Here is a 25,217-nt window from a genome sequence, read left to right as displayed (position 1 = left end):
GTGTACAAATTTAATCCAGTGCATCTAAGATTAAAATCATTTGGTTGCAATTTTTTAGGCATATCTTTGTCCTCTCAAATCTCCCTTAAAAAAACTTGGAATGAGAAGAAATTATGTTTTGGCCTTCTGGGCCCCATTGTATCCATTTCCCTTGTGTTCACAGGAAGAAAAATAAATTTTCCTGGATCCCGTATAAATCTAAAAAAAGAACATGAATTTCTTAATCAATGGGAACAAAACCCCATTGACCAACTTTCCCTCTCTCTCTTCCTTCCCCCCCCCCCAAAAAAAAAAAAAACGGCTCTTAATGTGTCAGTTCTGATCCAAGTCAGGGTAGAACAAGTACCAACTCGTGAACTGAATGATAGAATATGGATTTCCAAGACTCGACTAGGCTTATAAATGGTGTTGTTTAGCTGGGTCGGATCCGGATCGGAATAAACTACATCTGAATGTCAGATTATTGAATCCCAAATCCGAATGTTTTACAAAATCTGAAAATGGATTCAGAATAATCAAACTTGCTCTATTATCATTAACTAAAGAAAAATATTTTAAAATTTATTTTTATAGAAAATTATATATAATGCATGCATTATTATATTACATATAATTAGACTCAGATTTTTATCGGATCTGATGGAGTCACATCTGCATCTGATCTGATTTACTGATTTTCAAATAGTTTCGGGTTTCAACATCCAAATCTGAGAAATTAGACTGGATGATCAGGCTTTGGATTTTCGGAGTCTGTTGACAGCCGTATATTACTAACACACGATATGGGTAAAATGGTCGAAACATCTTACTAGGGGTGCAACTTAGGTGGGCTGGGTTGTGCTTGTAGACCGTGGGTCAATATCAAATGTTCTTGTCTTCTTGATCACAAACACACATGGATATTGTTGCAGCCCAAAATGGGTTTGAGCATTTCAGGTTTGTTGTTGCTCAGTGGACTGGAGATTGTCTGAATTCTAAATAAGAGCAAGTCACATGCACTGAGAATGAACAATAAAAACCTATTCTAGATCTTTAAATGACTTCTCGAGTACTTTGGTTTTGGTCAGGGTTTTTAAGTTGAGGCAAGAGTCGAACCTTGTCAATGAGGGGACGTCCCCTCAAGTAATTGAAGGAATTGTGAAAAATCTGGAAATCAACAAGTCAACACGGACATTGCAAATCTAGGAAACGAGAGTCGTGCCCAGATCGTGAGTACATCCCTCATAGGAATGGCAACGAGGCGGGGGTCATTTTTCCCGGCCCCGACCCCGATTTTGGAACAAATCCCTGTTCTTGACCCTTATCCCCTGGATATCTCCATAGGCTATGTTCATAGAGTCATCATCATTCATATCTTATCCTAACCATATGGGGGAGATCTCCTTAGGCTATCTAACTATTTATAATTTTTAATTATTGTATACATGTAGAAGCCTCAATTACACATCAAATCAGAATTCTTTAATCAAAAAGTTTGCTAATATTATTGATCAACTTTCAAAATTATCTATTTCAATTTAAGTCTCACTACTCCCTGGCAATGTTTTCCAAATGCCGTTGACCCGGATGGTTGGACCGTTTGAACAAGAAACCGTTCAGGCAACTGGTTCCATTTTACCTCAAACCTGGTCCTCAACCAAAAATGGTTGAATTGGTCAATGACCCGTTGATTTGTTCAACCCGTTCAACGGTTTTTGGCTTTTTTTATTTTAATTATTTTTGTTAGAACGGGCCATTTGTTCAAACCAGTGACTTAGAAACCGGTGGCTAGAATGGTTCCGGTTCCAGGTCAATTTTTAAAACATTGCTTTGTGGCTTTTCAACACTCAAATTGGATCAATTGGGCATCAAGATATGTAGGTTCAAATGTTCAATTTCTCCTTTGCGGCTGGTCATACTACACTTCTTAGCATGGTTTTCAAAACCGGACCTGAAAAACCGGGAATCAGTTAGGTGACAGGTTCCATTTTACCCCAGAACCGTTATTTCGCCAAAAAACCATTGATTTGGTCAGCAAACTACTTACCCGGCCGATTAAACCGTTTTAACCATCCAACAGTTTTGTCCGTTTCAATTTTAAAAACCTTGCTTTTAAGATTAGGGTTTTTCAAGAGATACCTTGTTTCTTTACTTTTAGATTGGAATTTTCCAATCATTCTTTCTAATCTTTTGGTTAGGATTAAAAAAAAAAAAAAACTCCTAAAATTTCAAAGAGGTCCAACTACTCATTTGCAATCAAGTTCTTAAGTCCTAGAAATTATCATATTAGCCGTTTATGCAAAGTAAAATTATAATTCAATCCTTTTTTATAATAGTATGTCCTAGTGGTTGGGATACCATGTCTACAATCACTGTTTTGACAGACCACCATTAGATGGGACTTAACCAAGAATTCTACTCCAACTATGAATAGAGGTGTAAGTCGGGTGGGCTGGATCAGGTTTATCGTCAACCCAGGCCCGACCCTAAAATTTGGGCTTAAGGCCCAAGCTTAGACTGAGCCTGAGGTTAAGTCCAGTTTTTCCATCCCGAGCCCAGCTCGCATTGTAATTGGATGCATTCGGGTTGGGCTCGGGCCAAGAATGGGTTCAGGTTGGTCAATGAAACCACTCTAAATTTCTGTATATATATATAGTTGGGCCGGGTTTAGACTATCCAAGGGTTAGGCCCGAGCCCGGTGCGAAAAATAAAAAGCCCAACTTCTTGGGCCCAAACCCAGCCTGAGGACCAAAAATCCAAGCCCAATCTATGTAAAATTCCAAGCTGGGCCGGTTTGGGCTCGGGCTGAGCCCACCCAAGTTGCACCCCTAACTAGGAAACCTCTTAATACTTAGTTTCTTGCTTCGAAACCCTATTAAGGTAAATTGCTAGAACATAATCACCTAGATATACCGGGGATTTTTAGTTCATTCAGGACATTAAGACAAGCTCTAGAAAATTCCATGTGATTGTCTCAACTGTAGTAATCGTCTCAACCAACCACTATCAAATGGGACTTCATTAAGAGTTATGCTCTGTTTGGGAAACTTCCTAAAACTTAATTTTTTTATTGTTATTTCTTCCAAGGTAATTGCTAAAACATAATCACTCAGGTGTATCAAGGGTTTCCAGTCAGAACACTCTAGGACAATCCCTAAAAACTTTCCTATAAGTTCCTTTGCCTCACTAAGATTCTTTTATGGAGTCCCACTCTAACTTTGGTTCCTAGCCAGAACCTTGATTTAACTTAACTTTTTGGCAATGATACTCTCCTGTTGTTTGAAGGTACAAATTCCTTGTTGGATATTCTTAGAACCATAAAATCACTCCCAAACATGTAACATATATATGGAGTAATCTTCAGCAACCATCCTCATGGTATATCAAAGTGATTGATTATAATCCTATAGCCCTGAAACTCCTCAAATTCAAGAACTAAAAGGACTTTGCATATGAAATATTCATACATCTGATACTAACACAAATATTTTCATGAATCAATCTCAAATTGGATTTTATTAAAGAGTATCCTAGTATACACCCATATGGTAGTCTAGAGGCTTATCCCAAAGGCTAAGATCACAGCACACCATCTTATAGTAATCATTCATATGCTAAACTTATAAGTCAGTTGTTCAGACTTACCAGTTAGGATATTCAGGTTTATAAGGGAATAATTCAGATCTTCCATTATAAGGCTCATTTATCATTTTATGCCTTACAAGATTACTTGGGGAACTATTAGCCATAAATAGAACTGCAAACAGTGTTTGATTGTCCGACTTTGAATTCGAACTCAATCCTATTAAGGATGATCCAAATTCAATTTGTTTAGCCTTTAGGATATCTCTATCTATCTATTTATCTATATATATTCTTATGTAAAATTAAAATTTATATTATATTTATCAGTAAAATTGATTTGAATGTTGTATTATTACTAAATTGTCATAGGTTTAAGTTTCATACAAGTAATTCTTAATTCATTTTGTTCATAAGATACAGTATTAAAGTCATTTTAGTACATTTTATTAATCTTTTCAAATCCGCTAGACATCCAATGGATAGGATCCGATTCAAATTCAAATACAAACAAATCAAATTTTGGTATACCTATATCCGATTTGATTCAATCCATTTGTAGCCCTAACCATGAAAAGATACAACTGAAGACAGAGTGCCTCATAAAGGAAGTCTTAATTTTATTAGTAGAGTCCTTATTTGAGATTGAATAAATACATGGAAATCGTATTTCCAACATAAGAGTCCTTAGTTTTACCACTAGACAGTATATTAGAACAGCATGAGTTTTAAATTTCAACTTGATTATACTTTTCAACACTTTCTTATTAGTACCATATCAACAAGAAAATTAAGAAAGAAAGCATAGAATTAATTGATCATTAAAATTAGCACTTTCAAGTATTAATTAATTTTATTTGGCCATTCTAGGTCATACATGCATACTTGATTGTCCAACCTCACCAGAAACATTATGCCTCGTAAACGACTAATGAAAAGGGTGGCTTAAAAGACGGTTGGACATCTTTTCATGGCTCCTACCTCGTCTATGGGGAATTAACTCAGGGTGTATCATCGAAGATCCATTATAACTAGTATGGAAATTGGATTTACACACAAAATTCTTCCTCACATCCACCTCACAGCCCTTTTGCAGCTATGGATTGAGCACATCTCTCATAAATAAGAACATATAAGAGATGATCCCGATGTATGGCTATAAGAGCTGTGAGGACGAATTTTGTGAGAAGGAAATCCGACTTTTGATTTTGATGTTTTCACGGTGAAAATGCCATATTATTAACTAACATATGCACCAATTGAAATCATCAAGGTCTGTATCGAGAACCCTAAAAGCCGATACATTATGCATATCAATTGCTACACCATTGGAATCATGTAAAAGGTGCATATGGGGTGGCTCAGTTTATATATTAGTTTGTTCCCGTGAGGATGCGTATTTAATTCCTGCTACCAGCTCAGTTTATATATTAGTTGATTTGGATGTAGATTTGATTCCTGCTACCACTGACTTTGGAGAGAGGGTTATTAGTGTGGTGCTGCGCTACTCAACTGCTCGTATGGAGAAGGATTTGGGGTCATCACCAAAATACCAATAAAAAAAGATGCTTACTTCTGGGTCAATACAATCAGGGTTCTTCGCCCTAAAGATAAAGTGGGTCTGGATCTGAACCCTCGCCATCTGATTCATGATCTTTGGCATGGTTAGCTGAAGCACCAGTAATAGACTAATGGTCAAACCAGGTCAAAATTACCAAGGGGCCAAAAGGTTCAAAATCTGACCCATTTGCATGTACACCTTTGAATCCCAATTATAATAGGTTAAAGACTGATTTTACTTGTTTCCAACAGAAACCAATCACCTAATACATGTTATATACATTTGTCTAAATAGAAACCCTCCGACGTTTTATGCATTTCTCATAGAAACACATAAAACCTTGTATTTTGTATGTATTTGCGACATACATATTTGTATTTATACTCTTTCCAAACTGAGCCCAAAAAGGATCTTATCAGTTCAACCCAATAAGCCCTATTGGTCTATTACTGTAGACTCTAATGGGTCTGGATCTGGATTAGAACTGGATCTGGGACTCGGTTCAGGATCAGATCCACCCTGCCCCAGACCAGACCCCACCAATTGTCACCTCGGCCTGTCCTTTTACTTAAAACAAGGCCCAACACTCAAGAGTAAGTGCAAGGCAGAATCTGAGTCGGAAAACCTGGTACATTGAGAGGGGGTGCTTATCAATGTGTTGAGTTGATTAACTGCTCAAGATCTGAAAGCAAAGTACTGAAACGATTTCAAATTTAAAAATGATTCAGCATTCTGGTATTGGGAGTTGGATCTACTGCACTTTGTGCACATATAATGAGAACCGTCTTAGACTGGAAGTGCACAAGTGCAACACATCCAGACTCGGGCATTGGAGTGATTATTTAACCCCCCCCCCCCTATAAGTTTTATCATATGCCAACAACACCCCTGGATTTATGCCATTTTTTAAGTCTGGAATCTGGAATCTTTTCTGCATTACACTTTCAGCATTCAGCAGTAATCAAACGGCCCCCAAGTAATTAACCACGGGGCTCAATTCCAAAATGGAACTGACTGAAGGTGATTGCAGCCGCCTCCTCACTTGAACAGTGAAAGAAGTCCTTCAAAAAACAAAACGGTCGGATTAGAACTTTTCAACAAGGAGATTGATACAATAAACAGGTACTGTAGGTCCTTCTGTAATCACCACTGCCAGATAATATTGTCTCATTTTCTGGTGACTGTATTTCCAGCAGTTAAAAGAGTCGGCACATCTCATCAATCCACAGAAGACATTTCAACCCAGAGGGCTTAAACTTAGGACAAACTGTTTTTACCCGAGGACAGAAGCTAGGTGTGCAACTTGAATGGGCCCAACCCAAGCCCAGACCGACCAAGCTCACAAATTTACACGGTTAAGCTTGGATTTTCAGTCCTTGGTCTGGGCCTAGGCCTAAAAGTTCAGGCTTTTCTATTTTCAGTCCTTGGTCTGGATTTTCAGTCCTGACTATATACATACATGGACATATTTACATATATACATAAGCATGCATACATACATACATTTCTGTCATTTTAGTATAAGCTGATGGGCCAACCTGAGCTTGGCCCAGGCTCAAGACCAGCCCAAGTGCATCAATTTTCAGTGCAAGTTGGGCCCAAATTGGACAGATCAGGCTTGACCTCGGCCACTAGCCTTAAGCCCAATTCTAAGGATTGGGCCTAGGTTGAACTTAAACCCAGCCCAGCCCGCCAGACTTGCACCCCTATACTACGCTACCCATTACTTCTGATAAAGGAAAATGGAGCTTAGTGCAAACATGAATGTGCTCACAAACAATCGGATTGGTCCAAGTACATGTCAAGTAACTGAGTAGCTCTCTGCAGATTACAATCACATGCTTTCAAAATCATAGTACTTCAAATGCACAGGGCCTGTGGCATAATCTGTACAAATCAATCTATAATATGTACTATATAATACATTTAACTCCACAAGCAGTGACATTCTGAAGGAATGGGGGGAACATCAAGAACACAATGGTGCACAAAGACCGGTAGAGCAACAGGGGAAAGGCTATTGTAACCATTAGATTAAATCAAGCAAGAAAAGAGTTCCTTCCTGGACCAAGTATCACTTATACGAAACTACATAACACCAACAAACCATATGAAAGCAGAACCCAATCTCTAACATTAAATTAGCTGAAACTATGTATCAAGAAAGATCCTGAGACATCAAACAGGCTAAACTTGGGAGTCCATTTCCCCAATATGGAGTATGGTCACTGATGCCTTAAGAGTCATGTTTGGAAGTTTACATTTACAAATAAGGTAAGAGGCAATGCTTACATGGAACAGCAGGCCATAGACACTGCAACAAGTGGAGAGCGTTACCAGAAAGACCCCAACTCACCAAAGGTGCTGGTAGTGACTTGTGGACCTGAGTTCGCTAAATGCCTTTGATGGAAATAACAATACACATCTGGTTATGAACAAAACTAACTTGGCTACAACGGATCTACTGCCGCTGTTTTTTCGATGTTGGCTCTGATTGAGCCTCGGCCTGACAAAGGAAATTTCAAATAAAAAGTCAGAAGGGGAAAAAAAGAAAACAGAGAAACAAATAACATCATATGAAAGCCCAATGCATTAATCTAAATCAGCAAGTCATATTCACATTGGTATCTGGATTTTATTTGGTCTACAAAGGTAGAAACCAAATACATATTTTACTTTGAATATAACAAGTATAGATATGATTAAAAAAAACATATCATTTAGAGCTTCGAGGAACATGATCAAATCACCAATGTTTTTGAACTGCTGTGACCCAGACAGTTGGACCGTTTGGCCCAGGAACCATCCAGGAAACCGGTTCCGTTTTACCCCGAATCCAGTCCCTGGCCAAAAACCGTTGAATTGGTCAGCTCATTGACCCGGGAGGTCGAACAGTTGACCCATTTGACCTTTTCAATGGTTTTTGGACTTTTTAGTTTAATTTTTGTTTTTTTTTTTTATTTTTTTGTCAGAACAGGCCATCTGTTCGAACCAGGCGGTTGAACCGTCGACCCATAAACTGGTGGCCAGAGCGGTTCCTGTTCCAGGTCGTTTTTTAAAACATTGCAAATCCCTAACAGTTTTTCTGCAAAACAACTTGGAAACATGGTTCAAAGCATCGATACGCCTCTGTGTATCGGCAGAGGCGTATCGGTACTTAGATATACACGGAAAAGATAATGGACCAAGGAAATGATGAGCCAACTAATCATTCATTTACTAACCAGTGATTTTATCCCTCAAAATCAGAAATGGATGTGTTCAAACTAGGATTAACCAGTGATTTAAAAGGCACACCAAGGCACACAGGCAAGGCGCATTCTGGGGTATGCACCTTGCCTAGGTCCTAGGCGCACCCATTTCGTGCGCCTGATGCACCTTGCGCCTCAGCCCAGGTGTGTGCCTTGTTAAATTTTTGTGTTTTTGCTTTTTTTTTTTGAGTCTAACAGCTGGGTCGGGGGCTCCACCCCTGGATCCCCGACCACGCCACTCGAGGCAACCACAAACAAGTCTATGTTAGGGTCTGAAATTCTTATTTCTCATATGAAAAATAATGATTTTATAACTTTCGTTGCCTTTTAAGAAGATATTTTATTGCTATGAATGCAATGCCTCATAGAATCAAGAATGCAATATGTTTAACATCACATTAGCTACTTAAAGCAATGCAATTAAGGAGAAAAAGAGATTGTGAGTTTTACATGCTTGGAAATGCTTTATATGTTTGCTTTTATTTTTAAATTTTCATTCAAATACACTTTACATGTTATGTTTATTTATTTTAATTTTAGATAATAGATTTTTAAAACATTTATTTTAAAATTTAAGTTTATATTTTTTATTAACACTATGTTTAATATTTTTTGATTTTTTTAATTTTCTGACTTTTTTTTTAATTTTTAGCATTTTTTTTTGTAATTTTGCGGCTTGCTTAAAAAGGTGTGCGCCTTGCGCCTCAAGCGCAAATTGGCCCTTGCTTTTTTTTTGCGCCTTGCGCTTTTAACCAACTAAAAGTTCTGTCTCACATACTGATAAAAAAAAACCAAGTTCTATCTCACATGGCCCCAATTGTACTGAAGTACCATTGTCCACACATTCATCTTAACTAGTAGTTACTTGGACCAACTTGCGGAATCTTATTTTTAAAAGGGAATTTAAAGACCAAGATGGTTTCACATCATTCATTAATGCAACAGGCAGGGTCCCTTAAACAAACAGGTAGCATCCGCCTACATTTTTTTCTGTTTCTGTCACTTTTGAAAACATATGCATTATTTTATCAGTAACAAAAAAATTAATTAAAAACATAAACATGGAAGAAGAATACAGGAGAACAAGATAACCATCTAAATGGAACACAGAGTAGGGGTGCCATTTGGGTGGGCCTGGGTAGAGCATTTATTGAAATTTGAATAGCTGTAGTTGAAATTCTCAAGCCAGGTACCTGATTTGCACCCCTAATCCAGAGAGGTCCTAGTCCTAAGGATCATGAGATTTGTATAAAGAACCATTCCCCACATCCAAGGCCTCTTCTTTTTCTTTCTATCTTCTCAGTAGGTTATGCACCACTGCTGGCAACTCTCAGTGTTCACTTAAAGTGATGAACAAAATATTCATAGCAGCTGCCAAGAGATGAGCCTATCTAATGAAACTAGACAAACACCAAGGTCCCCAAGTGGTCTTCATCACCCATCCAGTGGCAAATTCAAGGGTTCATTTGATTGCCAAGAAGATGACAAAAGAATAGGAGAAAAAGAAAATTAGTTTTCCCTTTCTCTCCAGCTTTCCGTTGTGGCAGAGAATGCTGCAGGAAAATTCCTTTTCTTCTATTTGGTTGTTGGAAAAATATCAAGAAGGCTTTCATGTATCCACCAAACAAGACACCATTTAAATATAAGTGCAAATGACAAGCTTGGAGGTTCCAGCAACCCCTATCAAAACTCCCTGTACCCTATGAGCAATAACAATATGCACAGTACAAACAATGGAATACTATCATCATTCTTCAACAAAAAGACATGATTTTCATACCGGTTGAGAGAGAGAGAGAGATGAAACTCCATATAAATGCATAAGAACAAAATGATGCAAACTTGAAGGAACACAATCCTAAAAACAAGTTGCAGACCCACAAGTAAGACGTCACCAAGATGCAGGATATCCAAAATGGGAAAAGAAAATAATGGTCATTAGACTCATTATTCAACCTTATATATACAAGGAATTCTCCTTTTTCTCATCAAATCCATGATGACCAAATGACATCTAATAAGAATCCTCACTTACAATGGCAAGATGTGGCTCCAAACCCCCATCTCACTTAAACTACAGTGGCCACATTGATGGAGGACAATCAAGAAACAATAGAAGATGATACAAATGATTGACTGTTGTGGGAGCTTTGGGTCACTCTCCTCCTGATAGTAACTTAGAAAGAAGTCACTTCTCAGGGGTGTTAACCCACCCACATAATTTTGCATGAATCACCTAACACAGGATCTGATCCAATTAACTTGAACTCAGATGACCCAATTATAAACTTGGACCAAGCTAGGAGTTGGAAAACAGGATATAGTCCTATGAAATGAATACGATCTGGCTCGTACACACACACACACACCCCAAGCTAAAATACCCCTATTTTTGAATTTGGTCCTTTATTATGAGAGCAATAAAAACCTAATTCCAACTACTACTTTTAAGTTCATTAATCTATCCCTCTCGTTAAATCCTATATTTAAGGTATTATCTCCTAATCCCTCTCATTAAATGCTATATTTAAGGTATGTAAAAATAGATGAAATTAGTGGAACTTTTATTGACTAAAACACCAACTTTTGAATTTGGTCCCTATCTAACTATGAGGGCAGAAAACTTTCAGCTACTACTTTTCACTTTATCCAATTCCCTCTCATTAAGGCCCATATTTAAAGGTGCTCCATTTTCTCTCAATAAATCATATATTTGAGGTATTTTTGTTTTTCACCAATAATTCCAACAATACAAAGCCTGTGTTTAAAACCAACCTAGAAACTAAACCATTTTCTTATTCAGGTGGTGGGTCAATGGTTCAAACTTTTAGGTCAAATGGGTGAACCTATAATGCCATAATTGAATAATAAAAATTTCAGAAGCATAAAAAGTTATTAAAAATACAGGAATTTTGTAGAAAACATTTGGTACAAAAATAAGTTTGATAATAAGAAATATTTCTATTAATGATGGAAATGGAACAAAAAAAATAAACTAACACGAATACAAAACCTTTTCCCATCTAAGTGGTAGTTCAGCAGTCCAACCGTTGGGTAACATGGGTCAACTAATGATATCATAATTAAATAATAAAATTAAAATAGATCAAAAAAATTACAAAATAAAAAAAATATATAGAAAAAATGACACATGACAAATATTATACATTTGTCACATTAAACAAGAATAATTTTATAATTAATTATGAAAAGGAATATAAAATTTAGAGCCACCCAAAATAAAAGCATTTTCCGTTCGAGTCAAATGGGTTAAGCCATGATGACATAATTACATAATAAAAATCAAAAAGTAGATAGACAAAAATTTATAGAAAATACAAAAAAATTGTGCATATCCCTAATATTAAATAATTATTATGTTAAGAAAAAATGATATGACAATAAGAAGTATTTTTATTAACAATGGAAACGGAATACAGAATTTAAATCCACCAGCACACTATGCTTTGACTACTTAATCTTTGTTTCGTATATTCTGATAAAGATAAGAAATTTTATGTGCAATGTGCTAAGGATGCAAACAGATCGAATCGGGTTCATATCAGAGTATATCTGAATCCGATCCAATACTACAAACCATAGATCTGATTCGACCCAAAGATCCGATCAGATCTTACAAACATTGATTTGAATCTGAATTTGTTAAGGATGTCAGACATCCAAATCTGATCCAATGTTTAATCGGATCCTACTATTCGACCCGATCTGATATGAAAATCCAAAATGGGGGTATCCAAACCCGACAAAATGATCCAATCCATATGCACCCCTACAATGCGCATGCAAATTTACTAGTATATTCTAAGTATGTAAACCAAAGAGTCATGAATTCTTTTACTATTTTTATCTATTTCTTAAAATGATCAATCAGACTATAACCAAATATAAGAATCCAACCAAAATCAAACTAGATCTGACAGCACCAGATCCAATAAGATTCTGAATTGTATTTGGTATAGGGTTTCACTAATCAAATTGAATTTGCATTTAACTAGATCCAACCTTGTTACAATCATACCTCCACTTCCCTTTTGTTTCCAGGGAGAGTCCCTTCTCCCCTTCAATCCATCGATAACTAGGTTTGAATATGCTTCAATGGTAATCTTTCTGTTCCAATAATTTGATGCTAATCTGTGTGTGTCGAATGCCACCCATGCTTCCACATTGTTGATTGAGCGGATCCCTAAGTCCCTACTAAGAACACAGTGCACCTTTCCGTCCTCATCTTAACAATAGCTCCAATCGCATACCTACCATCTCCTCTTCTCGGGGCATCGAAGTTTATTTTGAGTTCTCCATGGTCCAGCGGTTTCCAGCTTACAAGGTCATGCTCAACTTGAGATGTAGACATGTCCTCGAACCTGCAGTTTGTATGAAGTAATTCATACGTAAAGGCTCTGGCTCTTTTTAAAACTAGTTGAGCAGAGGAGTTCTTGTTTTCAAAGATTTTAATGTTTCTATTCTTCCATGGGCAACATGAGGTCATGCAAGCTGTTTCCAACAGGAATCTTTTGTTGAGCTTCCAGTGCCCTTTTACTCTACCTCACCATGAACAAATGTCCTCATTCTCCAAAGGAGTAAGGAGTCCTTGTTTGAGATTTTCCTAGAGTTGATGTGCCATCTCGCAGTGAAGAAAAAGATGATTAACATGTCCCAACTCCTATTCTACGAGCATGTCCTCATTCTACAAATATGTCTCTTTTCCCTAAACTACATACAACTTCCAACTCCCAACAAGACCTTCAAAATTTGCACTCCCAACATGTTCCTCACTCAACAATCTTTAAAAATAAGTTCTCCACCTTTAGTCTCCTTGTTTTTTATTAAAATTCTTTGATGTTCACCTTTGATACATTTGAAATGATCTAGATCTTTATTTTCTTCTCCCTTCTTGAGAGTTTGTACATATTCTTTTCACCTTATTTTGAACCTAGCTTCTTGTATAATCTATAATGTGTCTTAAGAATAGCTCAACTTACTTTCTTAGCTTATTTTTAAGTATTTTTATCACACTCTTAAGGTCTCTCCAATTCAATTTATTTGCAAGGCCTAACAAGATTTTTGCTGGGTGTAATGGAAAAATATCAGGATGATATGCAAGAAATGGGGGTTCAAGTCTGAGAGCATCCACAAGTGACAAAAATAAAAAAGTGCCAAAGGAAAGGTCCTATCCAGTCCACACCTCCCAGATCCACAATCTCCTTTTTTTTCCTCAATCGCATTACTTCAAGTTGCTAATGTGATGTAAAATATATTGCATTCCTGATTCTACGAGCTGCCTTTGTACCAAGCCCCTCAATGCAAGTCAAAACAAGTCCATGTTAGGGTCTTAAATTCTTAATTCTCACGGAAAAAAAAATAATGACTTTATATTTTAATTGCCTTTTAAGAAGATATTTTATTAGGATGAATTGATGAACAACATTAGAAAATAGGGGTTTCTCAGAGGCCCCAGACCAGCCGCTAGGTTCAAAAAAGAAAGCAAAATAAATGTAAAAATTAAAAAAAAAACACACGACTGGAAAAGGCGCAAGGTGCATCAAGTGCACACCTAGGCACACCAGGCATGCGCCTTTTGAAAGTGCTCCGCCTGGGACCTAGGCGAAGCGCATACCCTTAAAATGTGCCTCGCCTATGTGCCTAGGGGTACCTGAGGCGTGCCTTTTAAATCACTGCGCCTACTCTCTTTAGAGTTTAGACAAATGTATTTTACCTTTGGATATTTGAGGAACCTATTTAGTCACTCTTTTATGAAGCTTGTCTTCTGAAACCACATATCATTAATTCCTTTTCCTACATTCCATTTTTCAACAGCTTCTGTTTTATCCTTAAACTCTTTTAATTTTTCTCCCTTTAGATTCCACCACATGGTTTTCTTTTCTTTTTCAGCAGCAAAACAAATGAAGATTTTGGCACCCAATTTTGGAAAGATTCACAAAGAAGTTAGTAGGTTGGAAGAGAAATTACATCTCACTTGGGGGTAGAATCACCCTAATTAAGTCTATATTAGCAAATCTGTCAGTGTACTTCTTGTCTACCTTCAAAGTGCCTACTAAGGTAGCAAACCAGATTGAGAAGATAATGAGAGACTTCCTTTCGGAACCAGGAGACACAAAAAAGAATCATTTGGTGAAGTGGGAAGTACTTTCTAGAGAAAAAGATAAAGAGGGGCTAGGAATTGGAAATATTAGAGCAAGAAACACAGCGTTGCTAGGCAAATGGTTGTGGAGACTCCCCAAGGAGCAGGAAAGTTTATGGCATAGGGTAGTGGGGAGTATCCATGGATTGGCAGCAAATGGATGGGATGCTGAACTAGACCCCAAGGCCTCTTCTTCCTCCCCATGGAAAGCTATTGTTGGTATTTTACCCTTGTTCTCTCAGTTCATCAGATTTGATGCTTGTTCAGGTAATAAAATTCTTTTCTGGGATATACATGGCTTGGGGACTCCCCTCTAAAGGACAGATTCCTGGCTATCTACTCCCTCTCCTTGAACAAGCTTAAAGTCATCTCTTACATTCGTGCTTCTGGGGATTCTTGGGGTTTGGGTTTAAGGAGAGGTTTGAAGGACTCAGAAATGGGTTCGACAAATGAGCTCCCTTCTCTTCTAAGCTCGGTTTTCTTGGATCAGTTCTATCCCGATAGCAGAATTTGGTCAGAGTCTTCATCAGGTTGCTTGTCTATTTCCTCGTTTTTCAATGCTTTGTTGACTTATACCAATGTGGTCAACTCTTTTCCTGCTAAATAAGCATGGTGTGCTCCAATATCCCCAAAGGTAAGGGCTTTTTGTTGGGAAGTGGTACTCTAAAAAATTAACACTTTGGATATGCGTCAAAAAAAGAGATCAAACCGGTGCTTATCCCCACATGTTTGCAGTCTTTGCTTGAATAGTGGTGAGACAATAAATCATCTACTTTTATCCTGTCCTTCTGCTACTCATATCTGGGAATGGTTCTCTTCCCTCTTTGATTGCAGGTGGAATCCCCCCTCAAGAATGGTGGAGCTGTTTGATTCTAATTTCTTCCAACAACCAAAGAAGCGGGGAAGGGTGATGTTGACAACAATGAGAGCAGTTATTGTGTGGGCAGTTTGGGAAGAGAGAAATAACAGGATTTTCCAAGGCCAAGAAAAATCACTACAAGTTATAGAAGGCATTACCATCAAGGTGATATATTGGCTGAAAACTATGGACCTCTTCAAGGATTTTTCTGCAGATGACTTGCTTACAGATTGGAACATAGTAGCAGGCTCTTCCATCCCTCCTAATGTTAATGAGGAGTTGACCCCACCCTCACTTTTTTCTGTGAAACTGAACTTCGATGGCAGTTCTATGGGAAACCCTGGTCCTTCTGGAATCAAGGGTGTGGTTAGAGATATAGAAGGAAGAGTTTTGACCCTTTTCTCTGGCCCTTTAGGGGTGGGTGACTCACTAAGAGCAGAAGTAATGGCACTCCTTCAAGGGCTCAGATTGGCGGGCCTCCAGCAATTAGAAGTGGAAGGGGATTCAAGATTAGTCATAGGCTGGATGCAAACAAGGAATTTTGGAACTTGGCCCCTTAGACAGCATATAAGGGAAATATTGAATTTGACACGGGAGTTAGGAGCACAGTATAACTGGGTTAGGAAAACAGCAAATGGGTTGGCTGATGTTTTAGCAAAGCAAGGGGTCACCTTTTTGAAGGTTGCAGTTGTAATTCTATAATTCTCATATTTAATGAAAGTTATTGTTTCCTATAAAAAAAAAACAAATGAAGATTTCATTCATTAAATAAATAAGCAAGGGAATACAACAAGACGTGGTTATAAACAAGAGAAGTGCGAACATCTAAGTCCATTAACCTATATGTTTGGTTAGACATAGACGTTGTGGTTATAAACAAGAGAAGTACGAACATCTAAGTCCACTAACCTACAAGTTTGGTTTGACATTCTCCTAGAACAACCTTACAATCCTTACATGTTAGTCATTTTATTCTTCGAGTTAAAATAAAAATAATCTATATGGCTTTTATTCCCAGAGACATTTTTAACTATTAACCTCTCCTATGTACCAAAATTTGTTTTAAACAATCTCTCTACCTATGATGCCTTTCTGTTTTATCTATTATAAGCCAGTGATATCAAAGTTCGACTAGTCATCAATGAGGTCAATACAGATCACTCATGATGCGGTAGCTTGGGACGACTAAGCATCAACTAGGTCGATTAGTTAACTAACAATTAGTTGGCATAATCAACCTATGAAGTAATTTTGAAACTCTATTTGCCTGTGTTTATCTCTAATTATTAAATAGTATCATATATTCTTTTATGCTGGCACATTCATGCTAATTGCTAAAAGTATTATGGTGGTAATGGTACATGATTTGTTGATGGTGATATAAATGGGAACAAGACGTATTATAAAAAGATATGGAGTTCTTTAAATATTTTGCCAAACAGTGGTGTGATGGCACAGACTTGCCAAAAACAAAGGGGCACACCAAATAATCAGGTTACACTTTTTGAAAGAACAAGCAGAAACTCCCTGTCCTGGTCTATCCAGTCTTCCTCTTATCTATTAACTTATAGATGAGCTTGCACCAATATCTTTTAGAATATTTTCTATGATTGACCACTCACACCTAATCGTCGCATCGACTAGGAAGGCCGAAACAACTAATTATCACTGTACCGCATTATCCTATTATATAAAAATACCACTTAAGCTTAACATAATATTCTTTTACCACAATCATTAAATTTCAAGTTAACAATAAAAGATTAAAAAAAAATGCCTCAACTTATTAATAGCACTGTTACAAACATGCTATGTTAATCCATCTTAGTTTTATTATATATACAAGTCCCATGCTCTTATTTTCTAAATTTCTACGACGCTAAGCAAATATCCATCTCTTGGACTAATTTATTTACCTGCATTCAACCATTAAGTCGCAGTTAAAGATAATAATTTATCACTTCATTTGAAAATGATAAGTGTTTCAAGGATGCAAAACAGAAAGACAATGATTAACCTTATTGTTGAGGGATGATCTGGATATACCATACCAATAACTGCAGTTAAAGTGCCAGCTTGGTGTCAACTAGGAATTTTTAAGGCCAATCACCTATGTTACCATCTAGGTGGGTACTATAGATAGAAACAAATTAGTATGAGCTGAAAATTAATTATGCCTTATTTTAAAATATTAAAACAAGTTTAAACCTCCTTCCTAGGGGTGAGCATTTGGTTTATTCAGTTAAAAACCGAAACTGAAATTTAGAACAACCAAAATAACCAAAACCAAAATTTTCAGTTCGGTTTTTGGTTATTTCGGTTAAAACTGAATTTTAATAATATATACTCTAATATATATATTATAACATATAATATATATTATATATTATAAAATATATAATATGAAATCAAATAGTGCTCACCCCTACTCCTTCCTAGTCACTAGAAGAGTAACCATCAATCATTCTCTATGCATGAAAAACTGAACCAGGCAGGTTATTCAAAAATTCTTTCATTTCTAATCAGGTGCATGATATTAGTCATTTAATCATTTAGTATTATTTGTTTTTGATAATTGCTTAGTACTCTAATTTGTAGTTTAATAATTTAGAACTGACAAGTAATTAAATAACACTTTACGTACAAGTTATCAACATTGCTTATAAAAAAAATTATATCTACATTATGGAATATATCTATTCATTTATTTATTTTACCACTAGGCAATGCCAAGTTGACAAGATCTTGGCTCAGTTTAACAGAATGAAATGCCTAAATGACACTTTGTCACCTCAACTAAGCCAATACCAATCTCTAATAATAAAGCAGTCAAGCACCTCTAATCTTGTCAGGTCTAAAAGCCCAATGACCCAACTCTTTTTGCACCTTGATGATAACCTAATATGTATGCATGTTTATCAGCTCTACATTTATCAGATGTGTTAAATCCTCAGAAGTCCTAAAATTTATATCCTCCCAAGTGCTCCAGAAAATATCTAGCAGGATATTTCCCAAGTATTCTTCCCCAGCTTCCACCCACCAAATGGAGAAAAAATACCAGGAACATAATAGGTAATTATGTTCTTGAGAAAAGGGTACTAGTCCAAAAGAAAAGTCCCAAAAATAATGATGCCATATACCAGTTTCCAGATGGTTATGCAATTCCTAACCATCCATGTACATGATATACGTAAGTGGAATAGATTAACTCTTCATTACTTTCCCCCTTTAAAGCACATTGCAGGAGTTAACGTTAACCTTCCCGCAAGTAACCTCCTACCGAATCACCTAAACCGTCATCTCAGCAAGTTCATCCCTCCAGAGATGACGCCACTCATTGAATTAGCTTAGAAGAAATATTCTATAAAACTGTAAGGCCAGCTATGCTGTATGGAGCAGAGTACTGGGCAGTCAAGAAACAACATGTCCAGAAAATGAGGTGGCAGAAATGTGCATGCTGAGATGGATGAGTGGAAAAACTAGAAAGGATAGGGTCAGAATGAAGTCATTCAAAGGAACCTCAGAGGAGATCCAATAGATGATATGAGAGAAAGTAAACTAAGATGGTTTTCGTGCATAGAAGACCATTGGCAACACATGTAAGAATAAGTGATCTGTTGCTGATAAAAAAATAATAATAAGTGATCTGTTGCAAGTTGAAGGGACTAGAAGGGTTAGGAGTAGACCAAAAGGACACATGTTGAGGTAGTAAGAAATGAATTAAGTGGTCATAATTTCTTTTATCAATAATTCAAGCGCTCATGGTTTAACAGTAGATATGGCATTAAACAGAATGGAATGGAAAACAGGATTCATGTAGTTGACCCCATATAGTTGGCATAAAGGCTTGCATGTCAATGATGATTTACATCAGATTAGTTGACCCTAATTCAGTTCTCTTGTGGAATTTCGTTATTTTCTTTTTCCTTGTATGCCTTTCCAAATCTCAGAGCACCCCCCCCCCCGAAAAAAAAAAAAAAGATCTCAGATAGCTGGTGCCACCTTTCAATAATCAGCTAAGACAAGGGGAACACTTTCAACCAGAGGTCTTCCTAAAACCTTGCTACATGTCCCTTACACATCATAAGTCATAATATACATTACACGGATACAGCAAGGACACAGCTGGACAGAGTAACAGATATGGAACTAACACTAAAAATTGATTTATCAACATGACATGACACCCTTGTACAGGTATCCAGGTATACAAGTCATAACTGAAAATGGGGGAAAATTATACAAATTAGTAATGGATCTTCAAGGACAGAGGATAGTGGTCCACGTATAACAAGCAGTGTTTTAAAAGCAAAAGGTGCAAGGCAAGGCGCACAATTTAAAAAATAAAAAAAAAAAGCTAAAAAGTCAAAAAAATGCCAAAAAATTATAAAACATAAATTAATAAAAAATATTAAAATAAATGTTTTAAAAAACCTATTATCTAAAATTAAAATACAAAAACATAATATGTAAAGCATATTCAAATGAGAATTTAAAAATGAAATCAAAAATATAAAACATTTTTTTTATGAATGATAATAAATTTATTAATTCAGAAGCAAATTTAGAGTGAGTTCATACAACATCCCAGGGAGGGGCGCAAGCTGCAGCCCCTCCTTGAAACTTACAAGTAAACTAGGAAAGAAAAGCAAGAACCACAACTGAGCCCAAAACAATTTTTCCCTATTTACCCCTTGCTTAGCTAACAAATCTGACAAAGTATTTGCTGATCTCCCCACCCACTGTACAATGACCAACATATTCCTTGTCAACCAACTAAATTTCTTCATTTCATTCTTGTAACGCCACATAGCCTCTTCAAGATTTTTCAACCAACCCACCACCACTTTGGAATCCCCCTCGATTGTTAGGTGTTGTACCCCCAGCTGGTTTGCAAATTGCACCCCTTGTATAGCAGCTAAAAGTTCTGCCTTGATGGAATCCCAATTCCCAAGGGACCTGAGTAAAGCAACAAAATCTCTCCCTTCTCGTTTCTCAAAACACCCCCCATTCTGGATAATCCTGGATTACCCATGCTACTTCCATCAAAGTTCAACTTCAGTGAGCCTTCGGATGGAGGAGACCAGCTTGTAATTGATTTGTCCTTTAGAGATAAACACCTCGCTACTGCTGACCAATTTCTCCAAAGGTCATTAAAGGAGAATTGATGAAAGATTTCCAAGGTCTTCAGCCAAGTATTGCCCTATTTAACACACAGTCTTCAATTCCTGACTGCTCCTTTCCTTCTCTTGAAAAATTCTAATATTCCTTTCTTCCCAAAGAGTCCAAATCAAGGCAGCACGAGCACATCTCCACATAATTCTCCCTATTGTTGTAGGCCAATAAAAGGTAGAATGGTTGAAGAGCATGTGAACTTCTGCTGGTAGACTCCAACTACTCCCAAACAACGAAAGTAGCCAAGCCAAAAGGTCTGCAGAAAAGGGACAAAATATTAATAGGTGGTAACAATCCTCATCGCGAGCTCTACAGAGGATACACCAATTAGGAGAGATACAGAGGAAAGGTCTTCTCTTTTGTAGGTTATCTAGAGCGTTTACTTTCCCATGGAATACTTCCCAACAAAACGCCATAATTTTTTGGGAATTGGGTTGTACCAAATTTCTTTTGACAGAAAGGGTTGGTGAGTAGAAAGTTGAGAGATGGACTTGAAGAAAGAAGCACAAGTGAAGGTTCCATTGGGTCTAGGAGTCCATACCCTCTTATCTAGCTTGGAGGGATCCAAACAAACCTGATTAAGACAACCAAGCAAAACAGAAAGAGATTCAATTCCATCATCCCTAAGTCCTCTACAAAACCCAAAATCTCAAGTAGGATCTAAGGGTGTTCCCAAAGGTGAGACAAATTTTAAGACCACCTCTTTTTTGTACAAAGAAACAGAAAAAAGCGAAGAAAACAGATCCTTTAAAGGTGTGTCTCCTACCCAAAAATGAATAGTGTTGCCAAAACAAGCTTCATACCTAATAAAATTGAGGAATCGATGAAGGGTGTTGTGAATGGCCTTCCAAGGTGCTGCTAGGTTAGCTTGCCTTGATACACCAGCATCCCATCCATTCTCTGGCCTCCCATGAATGCTTCCCACCACCTCATGCCACAATCTCTCTCTTTCTAATGGCCATCGCCACAACCATTTCCCTAACAGAGCTTGATTTTTTCTAGTTACCCTCCCAAGTCCCAAACCCCCCTCTTCTTTACTTCTGCACACAATTTCCCAATTAACCAAGTGATCCTTTTTTTCTTGTCCTGGCTCCCATAAGAAATCTCTCATCAACTTCTCCATTTTCCTAGCTTCCCTAACTAGTATCCTAAAAACAGACAAAAAATAGGTAGGTAAGTTAGCCAAGGTAGCTCTTATTAGGGTAATTCTCCCTCCTAAAGAGACATAATTCCTCTTCCATGAGGCTAATCTCTTCTCAAACTTTTCTATCACCTGGGTCCAAAATCTACTCTCCCTAGGATTTGCCCCTAAAGGAAGCCCTAAATATGACATAGGCCAAGCAGAGGTGGAACACTCAAGACACTCCTCAATAGCCTCAACCTCCCCTACCTCCAAATTTATACCCGCTATGCAGCTCTTTTCCAAATTTATTCTCAAATTAGAAATACTTTCAAAACTTTTGATTAGCTCCTTTAGGTTTGCTACCTTTTCGCTAAAACCTCCTTCACAAAAGATCATTAGGTCATCTGCAAACTGAAGGTGGGTGACGAGGACTTGGTGTCTCCCTATTCTCCACCCCCTAATGGCATCTTCACTGTCAGCCTTAGTAATGATCCTACTAATCACATCAGCTACTAAGGTAAAAAGGAAGGGTGAGAGTGGATCCCCTTGCCTGACACCCCTTCAAGTTGAAAAAAAATCCCTCACCATACCATTTACCAGAATAGAGTAGTGACAAGTACTGATACATCGAAAAATCCAACTACACCACTTGTCCCCAAATCCACAGTTTCGCATAACCTCTAATATAAACTTCCAGTCCACCAAATCATAGGCCTTTTCAAGATCCAATTTACAAATGAAACCTCTCTTACTAGACCTTTTCATTTCCTCCACACGCTCATTCGCAATTAAGATATGATCTGTTATTTGTCGCCCTTGAATGAAAGCCCCTTGGGTTTCTCTAATGATAGAAGGGAGGACTGTTTTGATCCTCAATGAGAGCACTTTACCCAGAATTTTATAGATGCTTGTCACCAGACTAGTAGGCCTATAATCTTTTGGGTGGTTGGCATCATTCTTCTTAGGTATCAAGGCCAAAAAGGTGGCATTAATTCCAAGGCTTATAATGTGATTGTCTGCAAATTCCTTAAAGACTTCAACTAAATCCTCTTTCAACACCTCCCAACAGTCTTGATAATAACCCATTGTAAAACCATCTGGACCTGGAGCCTTGGATCTATCCATTAGAAAGATAGCTTTCTTAATCCCTTCTTCCTCGAAATCCCTTTCCAGCCACCTTGTCACTCCATCATCAATCTCTTTTTTCGCAATTAAATCAAGTAGCTAATGTGACATATTACATTCCTAATTCTACGAGCCGCCTTTGTGCCATACCCCTCGAGGCAAGCCCAAACAAGTCCATGTTAGGGTCTTAAATTCTGAGTTTTCACACAAAAAATAATGATTTTATAGTTTTAATTGCTTTTAAGAAGATATTTTATTAGGATGAATGAACGGACAACATTACCAAATAGGGGGTTCTCAAAACCGGGATTCAAGAGAGGATCAATTGCTTAAGTGTGATATGATCTGCAAAGCTACAAATAGGGTAGGTTGGATCTAGAGAATGGATTTTAGAGAACTCTGCTTTATTGTGGTAGTAGCCATTGAGGTTTTCTAGATGGCATTAATATTTTCAATACTTAGTAGTAAGAAGAAAAGTAGAGATTCCATCCCAATGATTGGGACTTGCATTGTTCACTTGTTATCAATGATTTAAAAGGCGTGCCTAGGCGCACAGGCAAGGCGCATTTTAGGGTAGACGCCTTGCCCAAGTCCTAGGCGCAGCCCATTCAAAAGGCACACACCTGGGCTAAGGCGAAAAGCACACCAGGCGCACGCCTAGAAACACCAAGCGTGCACCTTTTGAATGGGCTGCGCCTAGGACCTAGGCGAGGCACCTACCCTAAAATGTGCCTCACCTGTGCACCTAGGCACGCCTTTTAAATCACTGATAACAAGTGAACAATGCAAGTCCCAATCATTGGGATGGAATCTCTACTTTTCTTCTTACCACTAAGTATTGAAAATTTTAATGCCATCTAGAAAACCTCAGTGGCTACTGCCACAATAAAGCAGAGTTCTCTAAAATCCATTCTCTAGATCCAACCTACCCTACTTGTAGCTTTGCAGATCATATCACAATTAAGCAAATGATTCTCTTGAACCCCCGGGTTGCCAAAGAAAATAAACAGAAATTTTATGCACTACAACTAACAATTTAAACAAAACCAGAGTTACAGTTTAGATAAATTGAGTTCATTGGCTTCATTGCCAACATGATGCATGTTGACAGCAGGGCATGCAATCTATGTTTAATTACTGCAACAACCAATATACCACATTCATTTGTATGATCATTAAAATTCTGGAGGTCCCATAGAAAGATGCGATATCATTCCATTAAATCAATTTCCAATTAGGTAAGCCTTCCAATAAGACCCACTAAAAGAAAGTTTTACAATTTTTTTGAGAAGTAAGAAAGTTTTCCAAACTGAGCCGTGCATATAGTTGTTGTTACAAAATAAATTTAGAATCAACAAATTAGTCAGCAGAAACCTTTCAAAATTCACTCAATGGGAACCCCCATTAAAAGAAAGACTCATAGTTTGGGGCCCCAGGCCTTGCATATATCTGTCATTAATGAAATATGTTTAGAATCTATGAATTATTCAAAGTAAATCTTTCTGAATAAAAAGTTTTTATTGTTTGGTTCCAAATAAAACAGCCAATGGAATTAATGACATTTCAGAAAACCCTACCAAGACACTTTCATGGAAGAAAGTTTTCTCCTGTCCCAGTAACTTGTTTTAAGATGTAATAGTACCTTAGTGACTGAACAACCATAAACCATCAAATGACTTAAAAACATACATGTCAACATGTCTTTAATCAATTGGCAATAATAAGATATCAAATTGGTCCTTTCTGGAATGTTGAAAGAAGCCAATCCTGAAATCTCAAAGGAACTTTGGACCTCCCTCAAAAGAAGGTCTTGGTAGTTTCTCCTCTATGACAATTGACAATGACAATAGTATAGAGACGGAACTAACAGCATTTTATTTATCAAAAAAAAAAAAAAAAACTTACAGCATTTGACAGCTGCTCACGAATATAGGCCATTGATCTCAACATTGCACCCAATGTATCTCTGGATACCTGAAACTTCACCTCGGTTTCTCCAGTAGTTGTCTCAGTATCTTGGAGCTGAAACAGAATGAGAATAATGTTTTTACCAAATCAATGGTTCAAGCATCTAAGAGGACATCAAATAGCCAATTTACAGAATTAAGAACCAAAATATTGCACTTCAATTGTGACTGAACAACACTTCATACACTGCAGAGACATGTATGCACACAGAAAATAATATAGACCAAGGTTCAAATTATCGTTACATATCAACCTGTATCGACCAATACGTATCGTATCGGGGCCTTCCCGATACACCCCCCGTATCGTATCGGGGCCTTCCCGATACACCCCTACAGGGGGTGTATCGGGGCAGGCCATGGTTCAGAGGGTAGCCGGGACTTAAACCGACCCCTCTGAACCAGTTTTCAAAAAAATAAATAAATAAAACACAA

At 37.4% G+C, this 25,217-nt stretch overlaps 1 protein-coding gene across 2 annotated transcripts in view; it reads right to left on the bottom strand.

Moving 5' to 3' along the window:
• Positions 1-5,805: 5,805 nt before the first annotated feature.
• Positions 5,806-25,217, bottom strand: part of FRS3 (FAR1-related sequence 3) — a 31,508-nt gene continuing 12,096 nt past the window's right edge. The window contains exons 5-7 of one of the 2 annotated variants that reach the window (XR_016101996.1): positions 24,721-24,837; positions 7,415-7,628; positions 5,806-6,183 (exon numbers count right to left, since the gene is read on the bottom strand). Coding sequence is in view for 1 of the 2 variants with exons in the window: in XM_088953728.1 (XP_088809854.1) it covers positions 7,584-7,628; positions 24,721-24,837 (162 nt within the window). In the remaining variant the exon portion in view is untranslated. Of the gene's footprint in view, positions 6,184-7,120; positions 7,629-24,720; positions 24,838-25,217 lie in introns of those variants that run through there. The other variant, XM_088953728.1, reaches the window with a different exon arrangement.

The sequence above is a fragment of the Nelumbo lutea genome, chromosome 7, assembly GCF_056320005.1.
Source record: "Nelumbo lutea isolate HS-2025 chromosome 7, American lotus-T2T, whole genome shotgun sequence".
Classification (NCBI taxonomy): domain Eukaryota; kingdom Viridiplantae; phylum Streptophyta; class Magnoliopsida; order Proteales; family Nelumbonaceae; genus Nelumbo; species Nelumbo lutea.
Note: the sequence above shows the minus strand (reverse complement) of the source record. Positions and strands in the feature narration are given on the sequence as shown.